The sequence below is a fragment of the Rhynchophorus ferrugineus genome, unplaced genomic scaffold (assembly GCF_030347505.1).
Source record: "Rhynchophorus ferrugineus isolate W39M unplaced genomic scaffold, kcgeb_rfMv2 rfM1, whole genome shotgun sequence".
Classification (NCBI taxonomy): domain Eukaryota; kingdom Metazoa; phylum Arthropoda; class Insecta; order Coleoptera; family Curculionidae; genus Rhynchophorus; species Rhynchophorus ferrugineus.
Genome location: NW_027472580.1, coordinates 27,275,887 through 27,297,133, shown reverse-complemented (window position 1 = coordinate 27,297,133; position 21,247 = coordinate 27,275,887). Strand labels below are relative to the sequence as shown.

The 21,247-nt window shown below is 32.0% G+C and overlaps 1 protein-coding gene and 1 long non-coding RNA gene across 6 annotated transcripts in view; both read left to right on the top strand.

Moving 5' to 3' along the window:
* The window catches only part of LOC143206607 (uncharacterized), a 42,584-nt gene that overhangs the window by 15,032 nt on the left and 6,305 nt on the right, over positions 1-21,247 (top strand). Inside the window, exons 3-4 of one of the 5 annotated variants that reach the window (XM_076419223.1) lie at positions 5,400-5,602; positions 6,766-6,986. The exons of 1 other annotated variant lie outside the window; for it this stretch is intronic. In XM_076419223.1, the coding sequence (XP_076275338.1) occupies positions 5,400-5,602 (203 nt within the window). In that variant the 3' untranslated portion in view covers positions 6,766-6,986. Of the gene's footprint in view, positions 1-5,399; positions 5,603-6,475; positions 6,694-6,765; positions 6,987-21,247 lie in introns of those variants that run through there. 3 more of the 5 variants (XM_076419224.1, XM_076419225.1, XM_076419222.1) reach the window with 3 other exon arrangements.
* Positions 13,910-14,256, top strand: LOC143206617 (uncharacterized). The gene is made up of 2 exons (XR_013008478.1): positions 13,910-14,042; positions 14,101-14,256. It is a non-coding gene; the product is annotated as an uncharacterized LOC143206617 (long non-coding RNA).

Below are 21,247 nucleotides of genomic sequence, written 5' to 3'. Positions count from 1 at the left end.
TTTATTTTCACTGGAGAACATATTTACATTTTTATGTTTAGTTTTTATTTCCTTCGTCGCTGGGGTTATTTTCTTATTTGATATCATTGCTTTTTCTCTCAGTTTATTCAGTTACTACCTGTGTACATATCAATTAGTATAGTTACCTTTAATTGTTTACATTCAGATTACCCTGTCTTGGTAATGTCAGCATGTAAATCCTAATCCCTTATGCAGAAAGAGCCACTATTCAAATCAATAACAAAGCTGTTAATTTTCGATCTAACAGTAATTCACGATGCCACTTATCAATTTCTTCTTCTGGGCGTCTGAAGAAATTCATCTAAACTGAAGTGTGTTATTGTAGATAATCTTTTCCACATATCCAAACACACTTCTCAAATGTATTTGTCTGATGAAAACGGTTCATATAAACTCGTGCATGTTCGAAGTTATCGATTTTCATTCCAACCAGATTAATCACAAATACTAAGCAGCGATTTGAAATCATTGACAACCAGAAGCATTTTGCAGTCTGATTCGGTTACATGTTACAATAAAATGATTGTCTAGTATTAAAATTAATTTATATATATATATATATATATATATATATATATATATATATATATATATATATATTGATGACGTGAGTTCACTGCTATTTGAGATATACTACAGTTGCGTTTTCTGACTTAAGGATCCATTTTAGTACGCCATAGTTTATCACACACAGCCAGAGGAGTGTACCTCCTATAATAAGCCCTGTGAAAATATTTTTTTCGGTTCAATTATTGAGGTCGCTGAAAACGCAAGATTTGATTGGTTAGTTTAAATTGCTCATATAGAAACATGCAGAGAACATATTTTGTTTTAATTTGTTCCTAATTTCACATAACTACCATATGAGGTCACATTCATTGTCCAATATTATTCAAATAAAAACCAAACCAACCAAAGTATATAAATGATTATAATATATAAAAGTATACAAATATAAAAAAATAAAGAAATAAGTATATAAGTAAAAAAGTTAACAGCTCAGCACTTTCGGCAATATAATGAAAGTATTATTTTACTTTAGAGTTTTATCTTCTAACAGGTCAATTAAAAAGTCCCCGGCCTACCATAGTAAAACACATTTTTTGGCAAAATTAATTTTTTTTATTTAACATAATTCCCTTCAAGGGTGATCCACTGATTATAGCCACTCCCCCAACTTTTCGATACCATTTTTGTAGTACGATTTGTCCTTGACTTCAAAATAGGCCTCAGTTCATAGGCATCAGCGAGCATTCTTTTTGAGATCTGAGAACAGGAAATAGTCGCTGTGGTCAGATCTGGAGAATACGGTGGATGAGGAAGCAACTTGAAGCCCAATTAAGGGATTTTTGCCATCGTTGTCACTGACTTGTAACACGGTGCATTGTCGTGGTGAAGCAACACATTCTTTTTCTTCAAATGTGGCCGTTTTTCGGCGATTTCGTACTTCAAACGGTCCAATAATGCTATGGAGTAGTGGCTTTAGATGGTACTTCCCTTTCAAGGTAGTCAATAAAAATTATTCCATGCGCATTCCAAAATACAGACGCCATAACCTTAGCAGCCGACTATTGCGTTTTCCATGCTTTGGAGCGGTTTCATCGTGTGCAGTCCACTTGGATGACTGTCGATTGGACTTCGGAGTGAAATGATGGAGCCATGTTTCATCCATTGTCACATATCGACGCAAAAACTCGGATTTATTACGCTTGATCAACTTCCGAATCATTAACTCGTCGTTGTTTTTGGTCAAAAATGAGCTCGCGCGGCACCCACTTTGCACAGAGCATTCTCATACCCAAATATTCGTGAATGATATCATGTACTCGTTCAGTTGATATCTTTAGAGTATGTACTATTTCATTCAATTCAATTTACGATCATTCAAAATCATTTTGTGGATTTTTTAAAATGTTTTCGTCGGTAGCAACCTCTTTTGGACGTCTACTACGTTCATCGTCTTCGGTGCTCATTTCACCACGTTTAAATTTAGCATACCAATCCTTGATGGTTGATTTTCCTGGGGCAGTGTCCGAAAACTCGGCATTAAGCCAAGTTTTTGCTTCAACTGTATTTTTCCCTTCAAAAAGCAATATTATATCAACACGCGAAATACCTTTTTGTCAATTTGTTTCACAATGACAAAAGTTGCTTCATTCAAAAAGCTATAATTCACAAACTAATGATCCGGCAGCTGTCAAATTTATACACGCATCTTTAGAGGTTTAGGGCTAACTAAAAAACATATAGATTTAATTTTAGACATCTATGTGTCAGGCCGCGGACTTTTCAATTGACCTGTTAGCTAATGTTATACTGAAATCAGGTCTCTCCCTGTTAGTATTGCATTAACTCCTAACAATAATTTTAAAAAATTTAACTGGAAACCCATTATTGGTTGAACAATTAAAATGCATTTTTAGGATATCTGTGACAACAACTGATATTCTATCTCTGGCATGTTAATTTTGTTCACAATTTTCCCCAAATATAACAAATTATATTAAAAAAATGAATTGATAATGAACACTTTAAATGGTTTTTCAAACATACTATCTGGAGAATGTATATTTCTATCTCCATGCACTCTAATAGATCCAAATAAAACTCTTAATCAATATTAGTTAAGATACCTTAAATGAATATAATGAGTTGGAAACTCATCCAAAATTATCCTTGAAGTAACAATTAAAATTTTAATTCATGGTACTGTAACAAATATTACACATTAACTATCACATTTTTCGAATAGCTGGGTGCAAGTAGGCTGACTTTCTATAAAAATAATATATACATATAAGTGTGTAATAAACCTATAATTGTATATGCACTTGGTAAAAACAATGTTGGATAGGCACTTATCCTAAGTCCTAGCTAAGTCCTGAGACGTACAGACCATGATGATTATAAATTTGTATTATGGTTAATCTAGATAATTTTACTTTAAATGATGTCTCTGATTCATAATTTAGTAACAATAAAACATAGAAAAAATGTATTACATAAAATCAAGTTTTCCTTTTATTTTACGGAATCCAAAAGGCTCCAAACATTTACGAGGAAAACCAAACTAAAAAAGGAAAACGGACAACAAATTTAAAAATGATTGCATTAACACTGTTTAAGCGAACCGCTCTGCATGTTGTTCTATTCGAATTTTTTGGTCATTTTGTAACTATTTAAACTTAGCCAATTAAACCTTGTGATCGCAGCGCTAAAAATATTCACCTTTCACCATTCGTACATGTTCGATTGGCACGGTAGCTATTTGAGTAAATTTTATATAAAAAGAATTATAAGGCATGGGTCCAAAAGACCGTATAAGATTCTACTGTTGTCATGAAGGTAGTCAAGGTGGAAGACTCCATAGAAAGATGAATTCAAGAATGAAAATCACCTTCGAAACCGTCGATATCTTGCAAGCGTACGATTTCATCCAGGTAAAAAATAACTATCGGATAGGTCCTTTCGTTTTTAGAATTATCAGCCTGGTTAGACCCCGGAAACAACACTTTCGGTCAAGCTTTTTCAGTCACCATCGGGAGTCCGAGGAACAAGCGTTATAGGTAATGCGATGTACCCGTCTAATTCACTTTCACTTTTGCTCTCCATCTTCATCAATTCCCTAGCAATGTCTTAATTATGTATCTTAATCAAAGTGGTAGATTTTCCTTAGTAACCAACAATCTTATTAAGTAGTGGCTTTGTTTATAGCCCGTAATTTCAATCAATGTATCAATCTCGTTTTTTATTTATTATTTAATTAATATATTGTTACTAGTCGTTTTCGTCTAACCTACAATTTGTCTTTATGCTAACTTAAATCTAGGTATATAACTAGGAGGACCCATCGGCCCTAACCCAGTCTCTGGTGAAATAATGTCTATACATGTCACTGCTGAATTTTTTAATATATACTACACAACACTACACAAGTTCAGATGGTTAGATTCTTTTGAGTCTGTGTCCTGTTCTGGTGTTATCAAAAAGTTGCAATATTTCTATATTAGTATGAGAATGGAGTCTTTCCTCATGCCCCTTTGCAATTTATTACAAATCTTGATTTCTTGACTGACTGTGGGTATCTTAAGGCGTCGATGTAGGTAATTAGTCCTATAGTATTTGGGTGCACCCACAATACCTCTCAGGACTTTGTTCTGAAATTTTTTTTATTTTATTAATGTTATTCTTTGCAGAACATCCCCATAATTGAACTGCGTATGTCCTTATAGGTTTCAATATTTGCTTATATAATAGCAATATGTTATGTATTGATAATTGTAATTTTCTTCCAATTAGCCAGTACATTTTCCTATATTTCCTGTTCCTTCCAGCGAAGTTTTGCATCGATATTCATTCCAAGATATCATCCAGATATTACGAGTTGCTATATGGAATGATAGTGTTATTTAATATTATTGGTGCTTGTACGGTCTGTTTATAGGTGAACTGCACATGTACAGATTTACTTTCATTAATTATTATTTTCCAAGCTTGTGTCCAATTATTCATATTGTCATCTGCCTGTTGTAATTTTCGTGAGGCTTCTTCACTATTGTCTCCAACAGCTATAATCGCAGTATTATCAGCAAATGTAGCCATCATGATATTTTCCATTTGTGGTATATCAGAAGTGTAAAGTAGATAAAGCATTGGTCCCAATACACTTCCTAGTGGTACACCTGCTTTAGCTTCTTTTATTGTACAGTAAGCTTCTTCTTGCTTGACTCTAAATATTCTGGTTGTAATGTATGATTTTAACAGTTCGGTGTGTTGTTTTGGTAGCATTTTCTGTAGTTTATGAACAAGGCTTGTGCTACATCTAAGTATATAACTGAGCATACTTTTCGTAGGCTTTTGTAGACTTTCGTAGGCTTTTTCAATAACATCTGTTATTCTGTGGACCTGGTCAATTGTTGAGGGTTTGTTAATAGACCCAAACTAGTGTGTTGGTATTAGTTTTTTTCTCTCTATGATCGGTTTTATTCTTTTCAACGGGAGTTTTTCAAAAACCTTAGATATTACTGGCCGCAGTGATATAGGTCTATAGGATTTTATTTCGTTTGGTGACTTCCCAGGTTTTGTGATTATTATAATTTCCGTCGTCTTCCAAATGTCTGGGACATGTTTTAATCTAAATGCTGTATTGATCAAGTTGGTGAGTTTTATAATTCCCTTTCTTGGTAGTTTTTGCAGTAATTCTCCTGTTATTAAATCGTAGCCTGGTATATCTTTAAATGATGTGCTCAAATTTGTATATTTAACTTATTTCATTGTAACTAAAATAACTAAAACTAAGTTAAGTATCAACTAAAATAAGTATTTACGCATGTATAAAAGATTACTTTATAATTGACTTATGGAAATTATTATGACAGATGCGGACAAAAAGGAAATTACACAAAGACGATGTGTTATAGCTGACAAAGATGCATCTGGCAAACCGACTTTTGCTTGTACGAATGGTCAAAACAAAGAATGTAAAGTCTGCCTCGAAGATCTTTGTAACACGGCCAATAAGATCCCTGCGATCGCTAGTTTTTTGATAGTGGGAGTAACTATAGTAAACGCTTTAATTTAGGTAAGTGCAATGTAATTCATAGAGTGTTAACTTAAAACATATAATATAAGAATTGTTTTGTATGGTCTTAGTAGAGAAAGTGCTGGAACGTCATATCGCTGAATTTCATTGGTTACTTTAAATTACCATTACAGGTACCTCTCATGAAAATATTTTGTCCCGTAGTATTTCATAGGTTGAGGATTTCATATGGATCACATGACTAACCTCTAACGTCATACTGAAAGAAAACTAAATCTGTCTTATCATTTTATTTACTTGTTCAACACAACAATGAATTGAGGCAAGTTATAATTATTTTTTACATTTTATTCTGGATGGGATAATTAAAACGGCTAAATTATTAAATGAATAATTCGAGTTAAAATTGAGAAAACATACAAACAAGAAATATTTTAAAGAACAGCAACAAAATATTAATATGTATTATTATTCGAGATGCTATCTTGTCTATAAAATTAGTGTTAACTTATTGGTTTACAAATTGAATTACTTTATTTTGTGTTAATCTATAATTGAATGCAAACAAAAAGAGCGTTAAGTTCCTTTTTTTAAACATATTTGTTGAAGAATGAATATTTCTGACCCCACGTGTTAGATCCAAAAAAATCCCACCTATCTTAAGTCGAAATATTTATTCAGGATTTTAACCAAAATACATTTCTTAAAGTAAATGAACCTTTTTGGTGGCTTATTTAGCGCTGTGGTAAAGGCGACAAGACGATCCTTCTGCTGTTACGATAGTCGTGGTAACTGTGGTCGTTAACTCTGGGTAATACTTTCATGATAGGATGTTTGGCTTGATCAAAATATTTTTAAAGTCGAATTGGAAATTTCATCAAATTTTCTTTTAACTAAGTCATAAAATTTCAGAAAAATGCTAATCGTACTTTAAGTCAAGCATACAAAAATTGCGACTTAAAATAACAGCAACACGCAATCGCTTTACAGAAATGAGGCAGTTATATGCCTTTGTGGACTAATTCAGAAGTAGCTGCATGACGTGCCTGCATTGCTGGGACCACATAAAACAATTTCCCAATGTAATTTTATGATATATTTTCATGACGCATTTGATAACATTTACATAAATAAATATCTATACATACAAATTTATAATCTATATACAAAGAAAGCAAAAGTAACATTAGTTTCTTTTACAGTTATTTGTAAGTAGTATCAAATAACATTACAATTCTGATAATATATAATGACATATAATCTGTATAATAGCATAAGTACATATAATTTGTTTATAATAATGATTAATTAATAATAAATTAGAATAATAATAATTAAAATAAATTTAATTAATAATAGTTTATTAAAATGTTGTATTAATAAGTTGTAATTGTAATAATAGATATTTTATATTTGTTTGGAATTTGTTTTTTTTTAATAATCTATTTCATACCAAAATATGAAATATTTCTTCAGTGGGGATTTTTTACTTAATATAAAAATATACAAATTTTTACTTTTTATTTTACGGTAGATTAAATTTTACTGTTTAGAACCTAAACTTCTTTTTTAGCTTTTATTATTCAGTATTATATTTTTTTAAAAACCAGTCTATATATATATATATTTTATTAGATATGCTTAACACAATCTTAATGTATTAGTATTATTCAATTGTACGCGACACGCGTCAATATGTAAGCAGGACGAGTATGGGATATAAACTAAACATTTTCTAAACACTTATACACTATACGAGTGCTTCATGTGCTTCGGTTCGCTCCAATCTTCTGATTACCTGCATGCTATCCACTAGCTATAATAAGCTAATTATTTGGTAAATTGGCATTTAAGATGCATGTAAAATAATATAAAGTATTAAATTTTAAATATGAGGGGTCTAAGACAATTAAAAAAATTAATAATTTTATTAAAGTAAAACATACTTAAAGTATTCAGTGGTGAAGTTAAGTGTAGCTCAAGCAAAAATATCGCTGCTCAAGCTGTAACCAAAGGCACACTGCAGTATTATGCTTCAATTTGTCCACTTCTGTCTCTCTATATGTAGACTATTGCAATTTGAAATTATCAAAAGTTATATAGATACCAAGGAAATTAGGTTGGTAGCAGTGTCATTCGCAAGATTAACAAAGGTAAACTGATACAGGCGATACTGAACAATAATTTTATTCAAACGTAAGGGTAAATTGATATGGTTCGGTGAATGAAAGTAAAACGAAATGAAACAGTGGTGTTTACACTATGTGACCGTTATTTATTGGCAATATAAAAAAATGTAGAAAATACAAAATAGATAAAACGGATGGCAGCGGAGTTACCTGTTGACGAGGCTTGAACAGTCGATGGTGCCACGTCTAAACCAAACGCTAGTCGAGTACTGAATGACCGAAATACCCTTCAATAACATCCCAGATAAACGTCTCGGGGTTACGAGCTATTCGTTATCGTTTTTGTCGCTTGGCACCCCGCCCGTGTTCAACATCTGGGATTATATTTCTGGGTACTTTGTTGGCCGTTATTCCACGATATAAAATTCGACATGCCTCAAGGTCGCTACAGAACTATAAACTGCCCAGGTGAGAAAACGACTACGTACAGCTCTGTAGGCATTTATGTAGGAGGGAGGTATTACATCGCGCTACTGTTACGTTACTGGCTGCGGACTATATTGTATTCGAAGAATTGCGACCGTGCTTAAAAACCATATGTTTTACTGTCTGAAGAGAATGGTATATGGAACGAAAGCGGTTTGGTCTGTTTTCTAATAGATAAAAACCATCAGTGTTACTTTATATCTCCGTTCAACAAGTCGGATTTTCTCCATATTATTTTTTCCATAAAATAAAGTTGTTTTTTAGTAAAATAATAGTTTTTGTGTTCTAATACCTTTGCCATTTTATAATTTGTATGCCACATTTATATAATGAAGCTCACAGGAAAGCAAAGCAAGGCCTCCAAAAAACTAGTAAGTATAGAGCTATAACTGTAGTGAAAGAAAATATTCAAAACAGTCGATAATAAAAATAATTAATATTTCGTCTCAATACCTGCTGACGAATATGTCATAAGTAAGACAGACATGTAAGAATTCTTTCGCCTTCTGATTTTAAGACAGAAAAGGAAAGATACTATTACTGGGGTTTTTTTAGGCTACAGGGAAGTCATAGTGTAGATGTAGCACATGATTGGCTAGTTGAGAGCAAGCGTACTTATATAAAATCAATAAAATATCAATTTAGTTTGGTTATTTTTGAGGTTTCTTCTCTTTATTTATCCATATTTTGTTAAGAGTAAATTTAGATAAGGATATTGTCTTTTGCTTCAATTTCACCACAATGCGATTACTATTATTAATAAAATAAAAATCATATCAAAATAAAATCATGATAATAATGTTCCTGAAATTTACTAATATACCTTTATTCTTCACTAAATAACCTAAATTAATATTAAGGTATTAAAAATATTAATGAAAACGAGAGAAATAAATAAAAATTGATGTCAAATATGGCATATGTCAATATCAACGAAACGGTATCAACATATTCAATTATCACTTATACTCACATATTTTTTATGTATTATGGTACCTTTGCATTCGGTTTTTTTTCATACTACCAATATGTTCCAAATGGGCTTCGTATGTCTGGATTCTTGTCTTGTAACTTTATATTTTTATAAGGTACATCTATGAACTTTGCATAGTCCATACAATATTGCTTCGATAATGTCGGTATGTATTCCTTACATATTATTATCAAACGTTCATTTGACACAGCATATTTTTTAATAACAACTAGGAACAAAGACGTTAATATTTGTAGATATTAGTTTAGGCGTCTGATGTATGTATGTGTTTGGTGTTTATTTATGTCAGATTTATTTACGACAACAAAAACACCCCAAACACACATGTTTTAATTCGGCACATTTAACCATGGAAAAATACGGAAAGCAGGTGGATTTGGGACCGATTAAGACATGAGGAGAGTGCAGATGACAAAGGCCAGACTGAATGCATTTCAACCCTTTGGAAGACCTCTGATAGTGTAAATAAACAGATATATATCGACAACGGTATTGACTTTGGAAACTCGTGAGGAAGGCGAATATCAGGGTATTTATGGGCGTGTAGCTTTGTCGAGATAAGGGAATCATCATTGGACAGGTTAGAGTGGTACGCAGCATTAATGGTACGTTGGGTGCGCAGGAAATCGATGTACAGCACGCCCCGCCGGTCCCAGGCCACCGTACACAGAACCTTCCCCTCGGACCTGGTTGTTTTCGCTTTGACTGGCGCCCCTTCCTCCTTCTTTCTCCACTCTTTAGACGACATATTGATTTCGGGAGTGTAATAGTGTACCTATGTCTCGTATTTAGTAAAAATTCGAATTAAAAAACCATCCCCCTCCGCCTCGTATCGCGTCAGCAAGCGGCGACAAACTTTCAACCATTTCACTGGTTTAGGAACTCATCGCACCGTTATTTTGCGGTATTGAAGGTGTTCGTGGTCCTCCTACGGTCCTCCAAAAAGAGTTGTTCCACTCGGCGAATGCTGCTTCGTGGTCGACGATCATGCGGCTCGTTCTCGACGTTTTCGATGTCATCCTTGAATGCTTTGGCTCGTTTGAACATGGCAGCTCTACTCAGTCACTCACTACCGAACTGCCACACTGTTCGCAAGGGACCTAGCTATCACATACTCAAGCCACGACCTTTAAAACGTGCATGCGCGCCATCTACAGCGTTTGTCTACATCATATTTGAACCACCCTCGTAAATACAATCTGAGAAAGATTATTGAAACGCACATGCGAAGAATGACCCATTGGACATAATGCTTACTTTCATGTAGTCTGGTGTTTGTGCTTAGAAAGAGCGAGAACATTATAGGTTTTACAAAGTTAATCAAAAAGAGTACTTACCTATTAGTTCTGAAGACAACATAAAAATAGTCTTCTACTTTATCAGTTTATATTAACTTATTCATCTTATGTCCTGACACTAACAATAATGGGCGTGCATTGAGATCATGTTCGATAATACGAGATTCTGTCTCTAAGGTTAGTACGCCTGCCTAGGATTAAGCTAAATACTCGAATAAACAATACTCGTGCTATTTTTATATATTTAAAAGTCTCCTTTTACCATCTAGGGCTTTATCTGAACTGGACCTACAGTTTAACTTGGTCCCCGAACCACGGTTCTCGGTAATATACCTACCGACTGGCGTGTAACCAACTTCAGTCCTATCGCCTTTACCATTGCGCCGAGAGGCCGGCACTCGTGCTATTGTGCACTCACTTCTCCAGCTCTAGCTATGGTGCAATGCAAATAAGGGAAAAAGTCAAAGGCCGTACGCTAGATACGCTTCAAATTATTCATAGGTCATAACTACACATCAGTACCTTTGACCATTTTGACGTTAGTTTCTGGTTTATATAATAGTTATAATTAATACTTACAGTTACAATCATAAAACTATTAACTTTGATTTACCATAATTTAAGAATTATACAAGGATAAGAGAACAGACGACGATTCGAAGAAATATTAAAATAGGAAACGATAAAATAGATAACGATAATTGGGTAAATACATAAATAAGTAGAGGATAATAAATAGAGAAAAAGAAAATTAAAATAGTAAATGAGGACTAATAGATATAAAATAATAAATTGGAATTTTAAAGACAGAACTGGAATATTCTGTAAATAAATAAACACAGTAAAATAGACCGAATAACATTTTCTGATAGTAAATTATCCTAATAGGATATATCCATAATTCTTTTAGCTATAAAAGAGCAATGTATATGGTAAATTAACCTTAAAATCTCAATCTAAACGTACCAACTTTTATTATTATCGATATTACTAAGTTGCGTGTTACTACAAAAATAGCAGTAAATATTCGAGCAGGTTTAAAACATATTAAAATACTTCTTTTAAATAATAATAATAGAAACATGGACAGTGATATAAAACTAATTTTATAAGTGACGAATACTAATTTTATCGAGGCCGAATACATCAGTATGTATTTCCCAAGATTCTATTTAAATATATATGCTGACGCAATGCGGACAATGTTTACATATATATACCTACACATATTTGGATGTATGAAGGAGAAACTATTTAATATGAGTACAATATGCTTAATGATTTTTTTGGATATACAATATTACATTATATACAATATTTTATTAGATGCGAATGTTAATAAGACTTTACAGAATAACTTTTATAGGCACGTAAGATAGCCACCGACAGTTGTCCATGTGAAAAGAAGCACTCTCAGTCCGTTGGAGTCTGTTATTTTTCAAATCAATGATTTTGATCCATATATTTTTCTGTTTAAAGTTATTTTGTACATCTAAAAAAACGACGCATTGTTGCCATATCAACTCTGAGTTTTAGTTCAGGTTGGCTTTGACACAACAAAATTCTAATCTAAATAAAATAATTGAACAAAAATGTTATCAAATATAATTTATTTTAATATTATAGTACATCTAAAAGCTACAGCTAATTATACAGCCACAATAGTTTATAGGTTAGAATTTTAACCTCTTATCACTATCGCTTTCAAGAATTTTGCATACGTCTGACAACCGGACGACTCTGATAGGCTCAAAATTTCATGATTTTTTTAACAAATTAATTTTTTTTAAATTATAATGTTGAACTTAATTGAAAAGTGTTTTATAGACAAATTCATTGGATATCTTAACAATAATATAACAGAATTAAATTAATAATTAAAATAGGATTATTATAAAATAAGATTCTACAGTTGACATATTTAGGTAACTAATATTGATAAAAATTTGATAATTATATATTGTTTATAGAACCAAAATTATTAGAGTATCAGGTGATCTATATGAGCAAATAACTTGTATAATATTAAAACTTTTTCTATATATTTTATAAAACATTTTATTAAGACAACGCTTATTATAGACTTTAACGCAAATCTGATATTCTTATACTAATGTATATTTAAAATATATTATGTAATGTTGAGATCACTGCGCTATCTGTAAGAGATACTTTTACTTCTTGGTAAATAAAATGTAAATATTCAACAAAACATTATAATGGTCACTATCTTGTCGTGGTATCGAGATCAGGCGATGGGAATGCTGAGATGTACACTTTGGATATAAAGGCCGGCGTCTTGACTGGAGATCATATAGTTTTCTAAGAGTGTATCGAAGAGTATGTTGTTGACGTAATTGGTAGCCGAATGTTATTGTAACACCTTGTATATTATCAAAATAGTGACCAATTTAATGTTTTGTTCAACATTTGTATTTTATTTACCAAGAAATAAAAGTATTTCTTACACTATCAACTACACCAACAACACGAGCGACTCTAAGAAACTATATGATTTCCAGTCAAGGCGCCAGCCTTTATATTCAAAAAGTGGACATCTCAGCATTCCGTTGGCCCGCTCCAGATACCACGTCCGCCGTGATTAGCGAATAAGTCATCAGAGGCCCTCTACGTAATTCGTCAACAATGCCGTTCTGTATTATCTTACACATCTGAAACATATTAATTGTTCAATCCGGCAACAGTCTTGACTTTAATCTTGACTTGACGGTAAAATCACAAAAGTTAATATATATGTTAACCCAACAGAATAAAACTTTAATACAATTTACAGCAATTTATTCTCCAAATAATATTACAGAACAGCATAACAATCCGGCCGATAACGATGAAAAGCGCACACGCTGATTTATTGTCGATTCTCTCGTGTTTGAGGCTCGATTTGGGTATGCATGCTCCTGACTTCGAATACCAGTACATAATGGTGAGTACAGAGTTGAACGAAGCGAACGTTCGGGGTCTGCGCGAATATTCGTTATGGATTCGGCGAAAATGTCTCCGTTTGCGGTGATCGAAATCAGTTCGTGGGCCGTTCGGTCCTTCTCGGAAACTTTCGGTCTCTAAAAATCCTGTATTCTTTTGTTTATAATCATACTTTTCACAATGACATGCGAAAATGAAATATCTTGTGAATTATTTTCGACGGTACGTGTAGTGTTCTTTTCCTAAAAAGCAATGTTTATTGCTAAAATAATATGTACCCTCTAATCGTTTTTAAAAGAGTACCAATTTATTGTAAGTATGGCTGGTAACATAATAAACAAAGGAAGAAAATACGAATAATATTGGAACTCAACTCGTTTGAATTTTATGATAAGAATATAACATAAAACTCTTACGTTTATACAGTGTTAGTATTCTATTTATAGATTCGTGAAGAGATTTCAAACATCCTTATAAGAGGATATTATGTTAGTATCTTTTAAAACTATAAAGTAAAAAGTAAAGTTGATAACAAGCACATTTAAGACATATCTTGGAAAAATTAAGCAGTAACACCTAACACCATCAAACTAGTGATATATCTGCTGTCTTAATATAGAATAACATAGGTAAGTGACTTTTTTCTCTAAAACTAATGAGTTTAATGAGTTTTACTTTATATTTTAGGTCGAAGATATAGTTTTTTTTTGGAAAGAAGCTAGGAAGCGATTGTTGAGTATAGTGCGTTTAATGTGTGGTTATTTTTACGTGTTGATGTGTTCGTCACATTTTAAAATGTTTGTATTGTTCTATGAATTAAATAAAATTACTTGGCAAACTTAATATTTTCATGTTGTTAATAATTATTTTATATGAGAGTATTATTAAACATATCTTCTATCACCAGTTATGAAATTCTTTTTTCATACTATTTCACAAATTTCGTACTATGAAAAGTATCAATATATGTATGTATATCAAAACATATGTCATTCATATTCCCGCCAATTTTTCCTACGTTCGCTCAAATTGGTTGGCCAGATCCGCGGCTCCTTTAACTGCGTTCTGTTCTTTCGCAAGAACTGAAAGTCATTGTAGCGAACAGTGGAACTAAGCAAAGTTCATGCACACTACGACTTTGACCCTATTTTGAAACCTGTTCATCACGAATGTTCGCCGAACTCAGTTCTGCTCATGCGCATTTTCAATTTTCCCACGAAATTCACCCCGAATGCTCAGGTCTGTACCCATCATAACAGGTCAATTGAAAAGTAACTGATGTACCATAGTAAAACACAGTTTTTTGGCAAAATTATTTTTTTTTATTCAACATAATTCCCTTCAAGGGTGATACACGGATTATAGCAACCGTCCAACTTTTCGATACCATTTTTGTAGTACGATTTGTCCTTTGCTTCAAAATAAGCCCCAGTTTCGGCGATCACCTCCTCATTCGACGAAAATTTTTTTTGAGCGAGCATTCTTTTGAGATCTGAGAACAAGTCTCTGGGGGCCAGATCTGGAGAATACGGTGGAAGACGAAGCAATTCGAAGCCCAATTCATGGATTTTTGTCATAATTTTCACTGACTTGTGACACGGTGCATTGTCTTAGCGAATCAGCACTTTCTTTTTCGTCAAATGCGACCATTTTTTTTTTCGATTTTGTCCCTCAAACGGCGAAATAACCGATACCAATAACCGAATAACCTATATGATGTACACATTCAGTTGATATCTTTAGAGTGTCTGCTATTTCATTCAATTTCAATTTACGGCCATTCAAAATAATTTTCTGGATTTTTTAAATGTGTTCGTCGGTAACAACCTCTTTTGGGCGTCCACTGCGTTCACCGTCGTCGGTGCTCATTTCACCACGTCTGAACTTAGCATAACAATCCTTGATGGTCAATTTTCCTGGGGCAGTGTCCGGAAACTCACCATTAAACCAAGTTTTTGCTTCAACTGTATTTTTTCCCTTCAAAAGGCAATATTTTATCAACAGGTGAAATTCCTTTTTATCCATTTTTTTCACAATAACAAAAGTTACTTCACTCAAAAAGCTATAATTCACAAACTATTGATCCAACAGCTGTCAAATTTATACACATATTTTTTGAGGGTTAGGGCTAACTATATTCGTTACTCACTGTTACGGATCACTTCTGATTCGGGACGGGACGGAATTAATAACACCACTTATGGTCTTGGTAATAAATAGAAACTTTATTTGCATCGCTGGTCTTTTATACACTTTTGAAAAGCCTCGATACAAATTACAGCGCTCTCTACTAGTTGTCCTCCTTTCTTTCTACATTGGTTCTTGTATCGACATAAATATATCTAACATCTAACCTAATTAACTATTATTTATAGAACAATATAGAACTATTATTTCTACATGGTGAGAATTTCATTTTTATTAATGATTTGATTGATTAAGTCTGTACAATTATGTGACAAAGAAACGTAACTATTAATTATCTTCTTTAGACATATTTCTCTCTTTGAACAATCGTAGAAGTAGCCGCCAAAACACTGTACAGTTTTAACACCAATTATTTAGTTTGCTCTTGGGCTGCCAAACATACATATGTATTTGCATTCGAATGAATTTATTATATGCCATTGAGTTTCCTTTATAAAATGGTATGAATCAATTAATATGTTCAATCAATCCTCAAGCTACTTGAAGTCCACTATCGCTTTACATTATACACCAATCCATTGGCCTTTTGTTGGTGTATCTAAATATCTTCTAAACAGCACATCTTTAATTACTTCTCCGCTTTCATCAATATTAAAATTGACTTCCGCTGGTGTAGCTGTTGTTTTACGTTCTTGCATACTGAACTCATTGAATAATCGTTGAATGATGCCGTTTTGGTGTATCTTCAGTCAATCTTTTGCTTAGCTTAAGTGAACCTTCTTCCTAACCTTGAATATTTACAGATGTTGCATCAAGTTTGCTGTCTGCTCTTCAGATCATATTATGGTATTAACGTGTCATCAACGAATATAACAAGATGAACATTATCTTTTGATCTTCAGATTTTTTAGGTGCATTTCTCAATCCATTAATTAAAAATATTTTGTTTTTATGTCTAGACACTGGTTTCTTTATGCGTCTCCTTGTCAATTCTACCATTTAAAAATGCCGTTGAAACGTCAATTTGCTGTATAACCCAGTTCTGTTAAATACTGACTGATATTGATACTAGAATTCTTATGGTTTGTAGCATGCACACCGGATTCTGAATTCATAATATTCATACACATTTTTGTTTTACTCGCAGGCTCTTCTTTGGAATTTTCTATGCACGCCTTATATAATGTCCTTTCTTCAAACCTTGTGTCTCGCGACTTTATGATCATTTGCTCTTCAAGCATCCGTCATCTGTAGCCTCATCCTGTATACCCAACCATAACAGCCTTTCTTGCCTTTGGGTCTAGTTTGATTACTTTTGGTAAGATAGTATACCATGCTGTGCAATAAAAAAATTTTGAGTTTGCTTAGATAATTTCGTCGATTCCTGGTGGTGTTTTTCCTCTTGGCAGTGGTGAGGTTGGTTAGTTCATATACCGAACATTTAAATGTTTCTCCCAGAGATATTTTGGAATTTCTCTTTCATTCTAGGCACACACAAAAAATGTCTAAATATTACCACTTACTACAATTTTGGGTATTACTCCTGATTGAAAACCTCATTAATGACTTGACTACTTCCAACACAAGAATCATTTTCTTTTCTGTTCTTGTTATCATTAAATTTTGGCATATGTTGATACTTATTCGATGACAATGAAAATGATGTCGTGTTAGAAATTTGGCAGCTAACATCCTCACTGTCAATAAAAATAGGTGCTGTTTGATTTTTCTCTCACTTTGGAAAACTTAACCTTACATTCTGCAGTTACCCTTATTCTTCCATATTTTAAATCCAATGTATGTTAAACCACCAAGAATAAAACAACAATTTAATTATTATTACTACAGAATTATTACTGTGACATAAACTCTAAATATTCAAGATTTTGTTGTTATTTTGACTTGATTGACTCGAAAAGAATGTGCCGCCGTTAGAAAAGGAAGACAATATAGTTTATCCTTTTCTATGGTTTATTCTATGCAGGAGAGTACGCATGCGCCAAATCCGGAGATGTGGAGTAACGTATTCTGGCTCGAGGCAGGAATACTGTAAGCTCAAAGAAATTTCAGTTTAGCACATGCGCATTTTCATTTATTTAAATTAATATAGTCTGCATATTTAAATATATATATATATATATATATATATATATATATATATATATATATATATATATATATATATATATATATATATATTAGAAATTAAAATGAAAAGGCCATAATTGTTTAAATAAAAGGGCAAAAATACCGATTTATTGATCCGACAGGTAAGACATGGCAATGTTTTTCGATCAGTGGACCAAAGGGGACTGTTTTGCAACCATTTCGTGGTGCTGGCCTCGTGCTCATTTATGCTGACTTAATATTTGGTTGTTGCACACTGCACCATATTTACATAAGGACACATATTGAAACATTGAAGGCGCTAAAAGTAGTTTCGATCACCAATACCATGAACTGTAATATTATGTGGACTTTAAAATGAATTCTTATGATAACAAGCCAGTTAATATTTAACATTGACGCATCGGGAATGCCGACGATGTTTATAATCACCGTGGGTAGCGTTCATTCCCATAACAATAAAAAGAAATATGTGCAATAATAAGAAAATGACTGCAATAGACATCAAGTTAATTTTACGTGGAAAAATAGGACTGGAACGGAAAAAGTTCGATACGAAAACCTAGGGTTAGGAGCGTATCGAACTTTTATTTTGAGATTAGGGCTAAGTTAAATATTTTTGGTACAATTTTCATCTTCTTTAATATTATAAATTATTTTGAAGAACCTTTTATAAACACATTTAATTTTGATATAATTAAGGAAAATTAAAAAAAAAGCTATATGTAATATAACAAATATAATTCATTTGTCAGTATATAAACATTATAAGAAAAAACCAAAGTTATACTTCCATAAAAATATGCGACTGTTTTCTGCACCTCCAATGAGGTAGATCTAGGTGTATTACCTCAAACTTAATGTATTAACTGTTCGAACTCTCATCATGTAAGATACCATTGTTCAACAAACCAAGTTCAATTCTAACCCTCTCAATACTGTTGTAGTATGACTTTTATGTTTTTTAACCGGTATTGTATCATATATAATTTCGATTGATTCAGATTTCGTAGCATGATTAGTACAGCTTAAGTTTAATAAATAAAATACCTGATAGCGTAAGTTGAAACATCATGAGAGAAAAAAAATGATCAGATTATACTGAATGTTAAAAACTGTTAAATATTTTCAGAAGTTTGAAGCAAACGATACAAACTTGTATAGTGTATAAATAATACTATTAACTTTAGCTTAAGTAATTTAATATACTTTTAATTTGAAAAGTAATTATTAATTCATTTGATCCAAAAACAAGTTAAAGGTAGCAATACATTAATTTATAATTAAGGTCTCACTAAGCATATCTTATATAAGGTGCTATTCATGGAAATATTATTTGCTGTTGCAAATACATATAAGTTGACTAAATATTTATTGTGACGGGATGTTTATTTATCGTGTGGTATCATACAATGACCACGGAATATCATTTTTCTTGTAATAATATGCTTTCCGCGAGATTTATTTGTGTTTTAAACTGCTTTTATGTCTCATAACCTTTAAATATATAAGATGGTTCAATATATATTTTACATTATTTACCCCTTATTTACTCATTGATTCTTTCAATTCCCATCAATTCTAATTTTTAACTGAATAAAAAAATCCATGGGACAGAGCTAATCTAATACATATAGTATATCTAATACATATATTATTGAATAATTTATAGTAGTAAGTAAAGTAATGTATTTGTACTTTAGTAATGTACTTTCATTAGAGAGCATATTTAGCTTTTTATCATATATCATGCGATGGTGTGTTTCATTGTCAAGTCATTTTGATTTTTTTGTATTTTTTTGTTTCTTCTGTTACTACCTTTGTATACCATTCTTGATAAAATTAATCACTGAATTATCCCTAATGCATTTACCACATCTACAAAACAGATGGTATTCATCCTCGCCTCATATATTTTAACTAGTGTTGGGAACTATCGACTGAAATTAACTATCCACTGTTTCAGTCGCTATTTTTGGTTCGACTGATTTTACTACTTTTTACCAGTGATTGTTTCAGTCGACTGTTTTCAGTCTCTATTTTCGGTCCGACTGATTTTGTTACTATTTACTATCGACTGTTTCAGTTCAGAGATGTATAGATTCCTTCACGAACTAACTTTAAAAAAGAAAAGGAAAACAATAATTACTGCATACAATTATAATAATAATAATACATAACATGCAATTTATAATTTAATTTAAACAAAGTAGAATTACTTTTATATTTGATTGTTCTGTGGATCAGTAAAAAGGAATGGAATTTTTCTATGGAATGGAGTGTTACTCCACAAATGTTTTATTGTATTTTAATGTGCTAATTGCTATTTTTATATAATATACTGTAATAAATATAGACAACACAATAGAACTTAAACAAAACCAAAAAACTAAAAATATATAATAGTCATAAATACTATATAAAAATTAAACATATATCATATACCATAGAAAAAAAACTAATCTATGGCATTTCTGACATCTGAATTTCTATGACAATCTGAATTAAAAATGATCAGAATAAAATTAATTAAGTGTTTTATTTATTATGGAAGCGAGAGAGTTAATTTCATCATAGTAAATCATTTCCAATTTTAATATTTTTACCCTATTACATTAACAATCTTGAAAAATATCGTTCCAAAGTGCTATAATATTAATATACAATATATTGTTATTTACAAGCAAAAAAGTTATAAAACTGTTTCAGTCATCTGTTTTCACACGGTATTTTCGGCCCGACTGATTTTGCTACTATTTACTATCGAACTGTTCCAGCCGTACTCTTACTTACTATTTTTTGTTCTACTAGTTTCAGACTTATTTTACGTTCTGGCTCTGTCGTCCTAGCCGCGACCTTGACAAAAATGCACCCAATGTATATGTATATATATATATATATATATATATATATATATATATGTATAACACTGCAACATGTAAAAATAACCACCCATTAAATGCACTATACTCAACAATCGCTTCTTAACTTCTTTCCAAAACAAAAACATATCTTCGACCTAAAATATAAAGTAAAACTCATTAAACTCAGTAGTTTTAGAGAAAAAGTTACTTACCTATGTTATTCTTTAGACACCAGATATATCACTAGTTTCAACGTGTTACTCATTTTTTCCAAGATATGCCTCAAATGTGCTTGTTAGCAAGTTTATTTTTTACTTTATAATTTGAAAAGAAACTAGCATAATATCCTCTTATAAGGACTGTGGCTCTTCCATCCAAATCATCTTGCACTTGTCAGCTTTTATTTTTTCATACTATTTAGCCATTGTGTCTGAAATAATTTAAACCCAATTAACAAATATTTCAGCTTCAAAATAGTAATAAAATATATACAAAATACCTCATGCAAATACAAATTCATGCCTGTTTTTATAATTTCTGTTCCTATCATTGACGGATGAATTGCCTGATGACTCCATTGATACATTTTGTGTCACCAAATAAAGGTAATATTCTTAATTTAAGGTTTCATTATGTCTACCTCATAGTGAAATTTACACATATACATTATTTTTCTTGGGACTGAATATATCTTC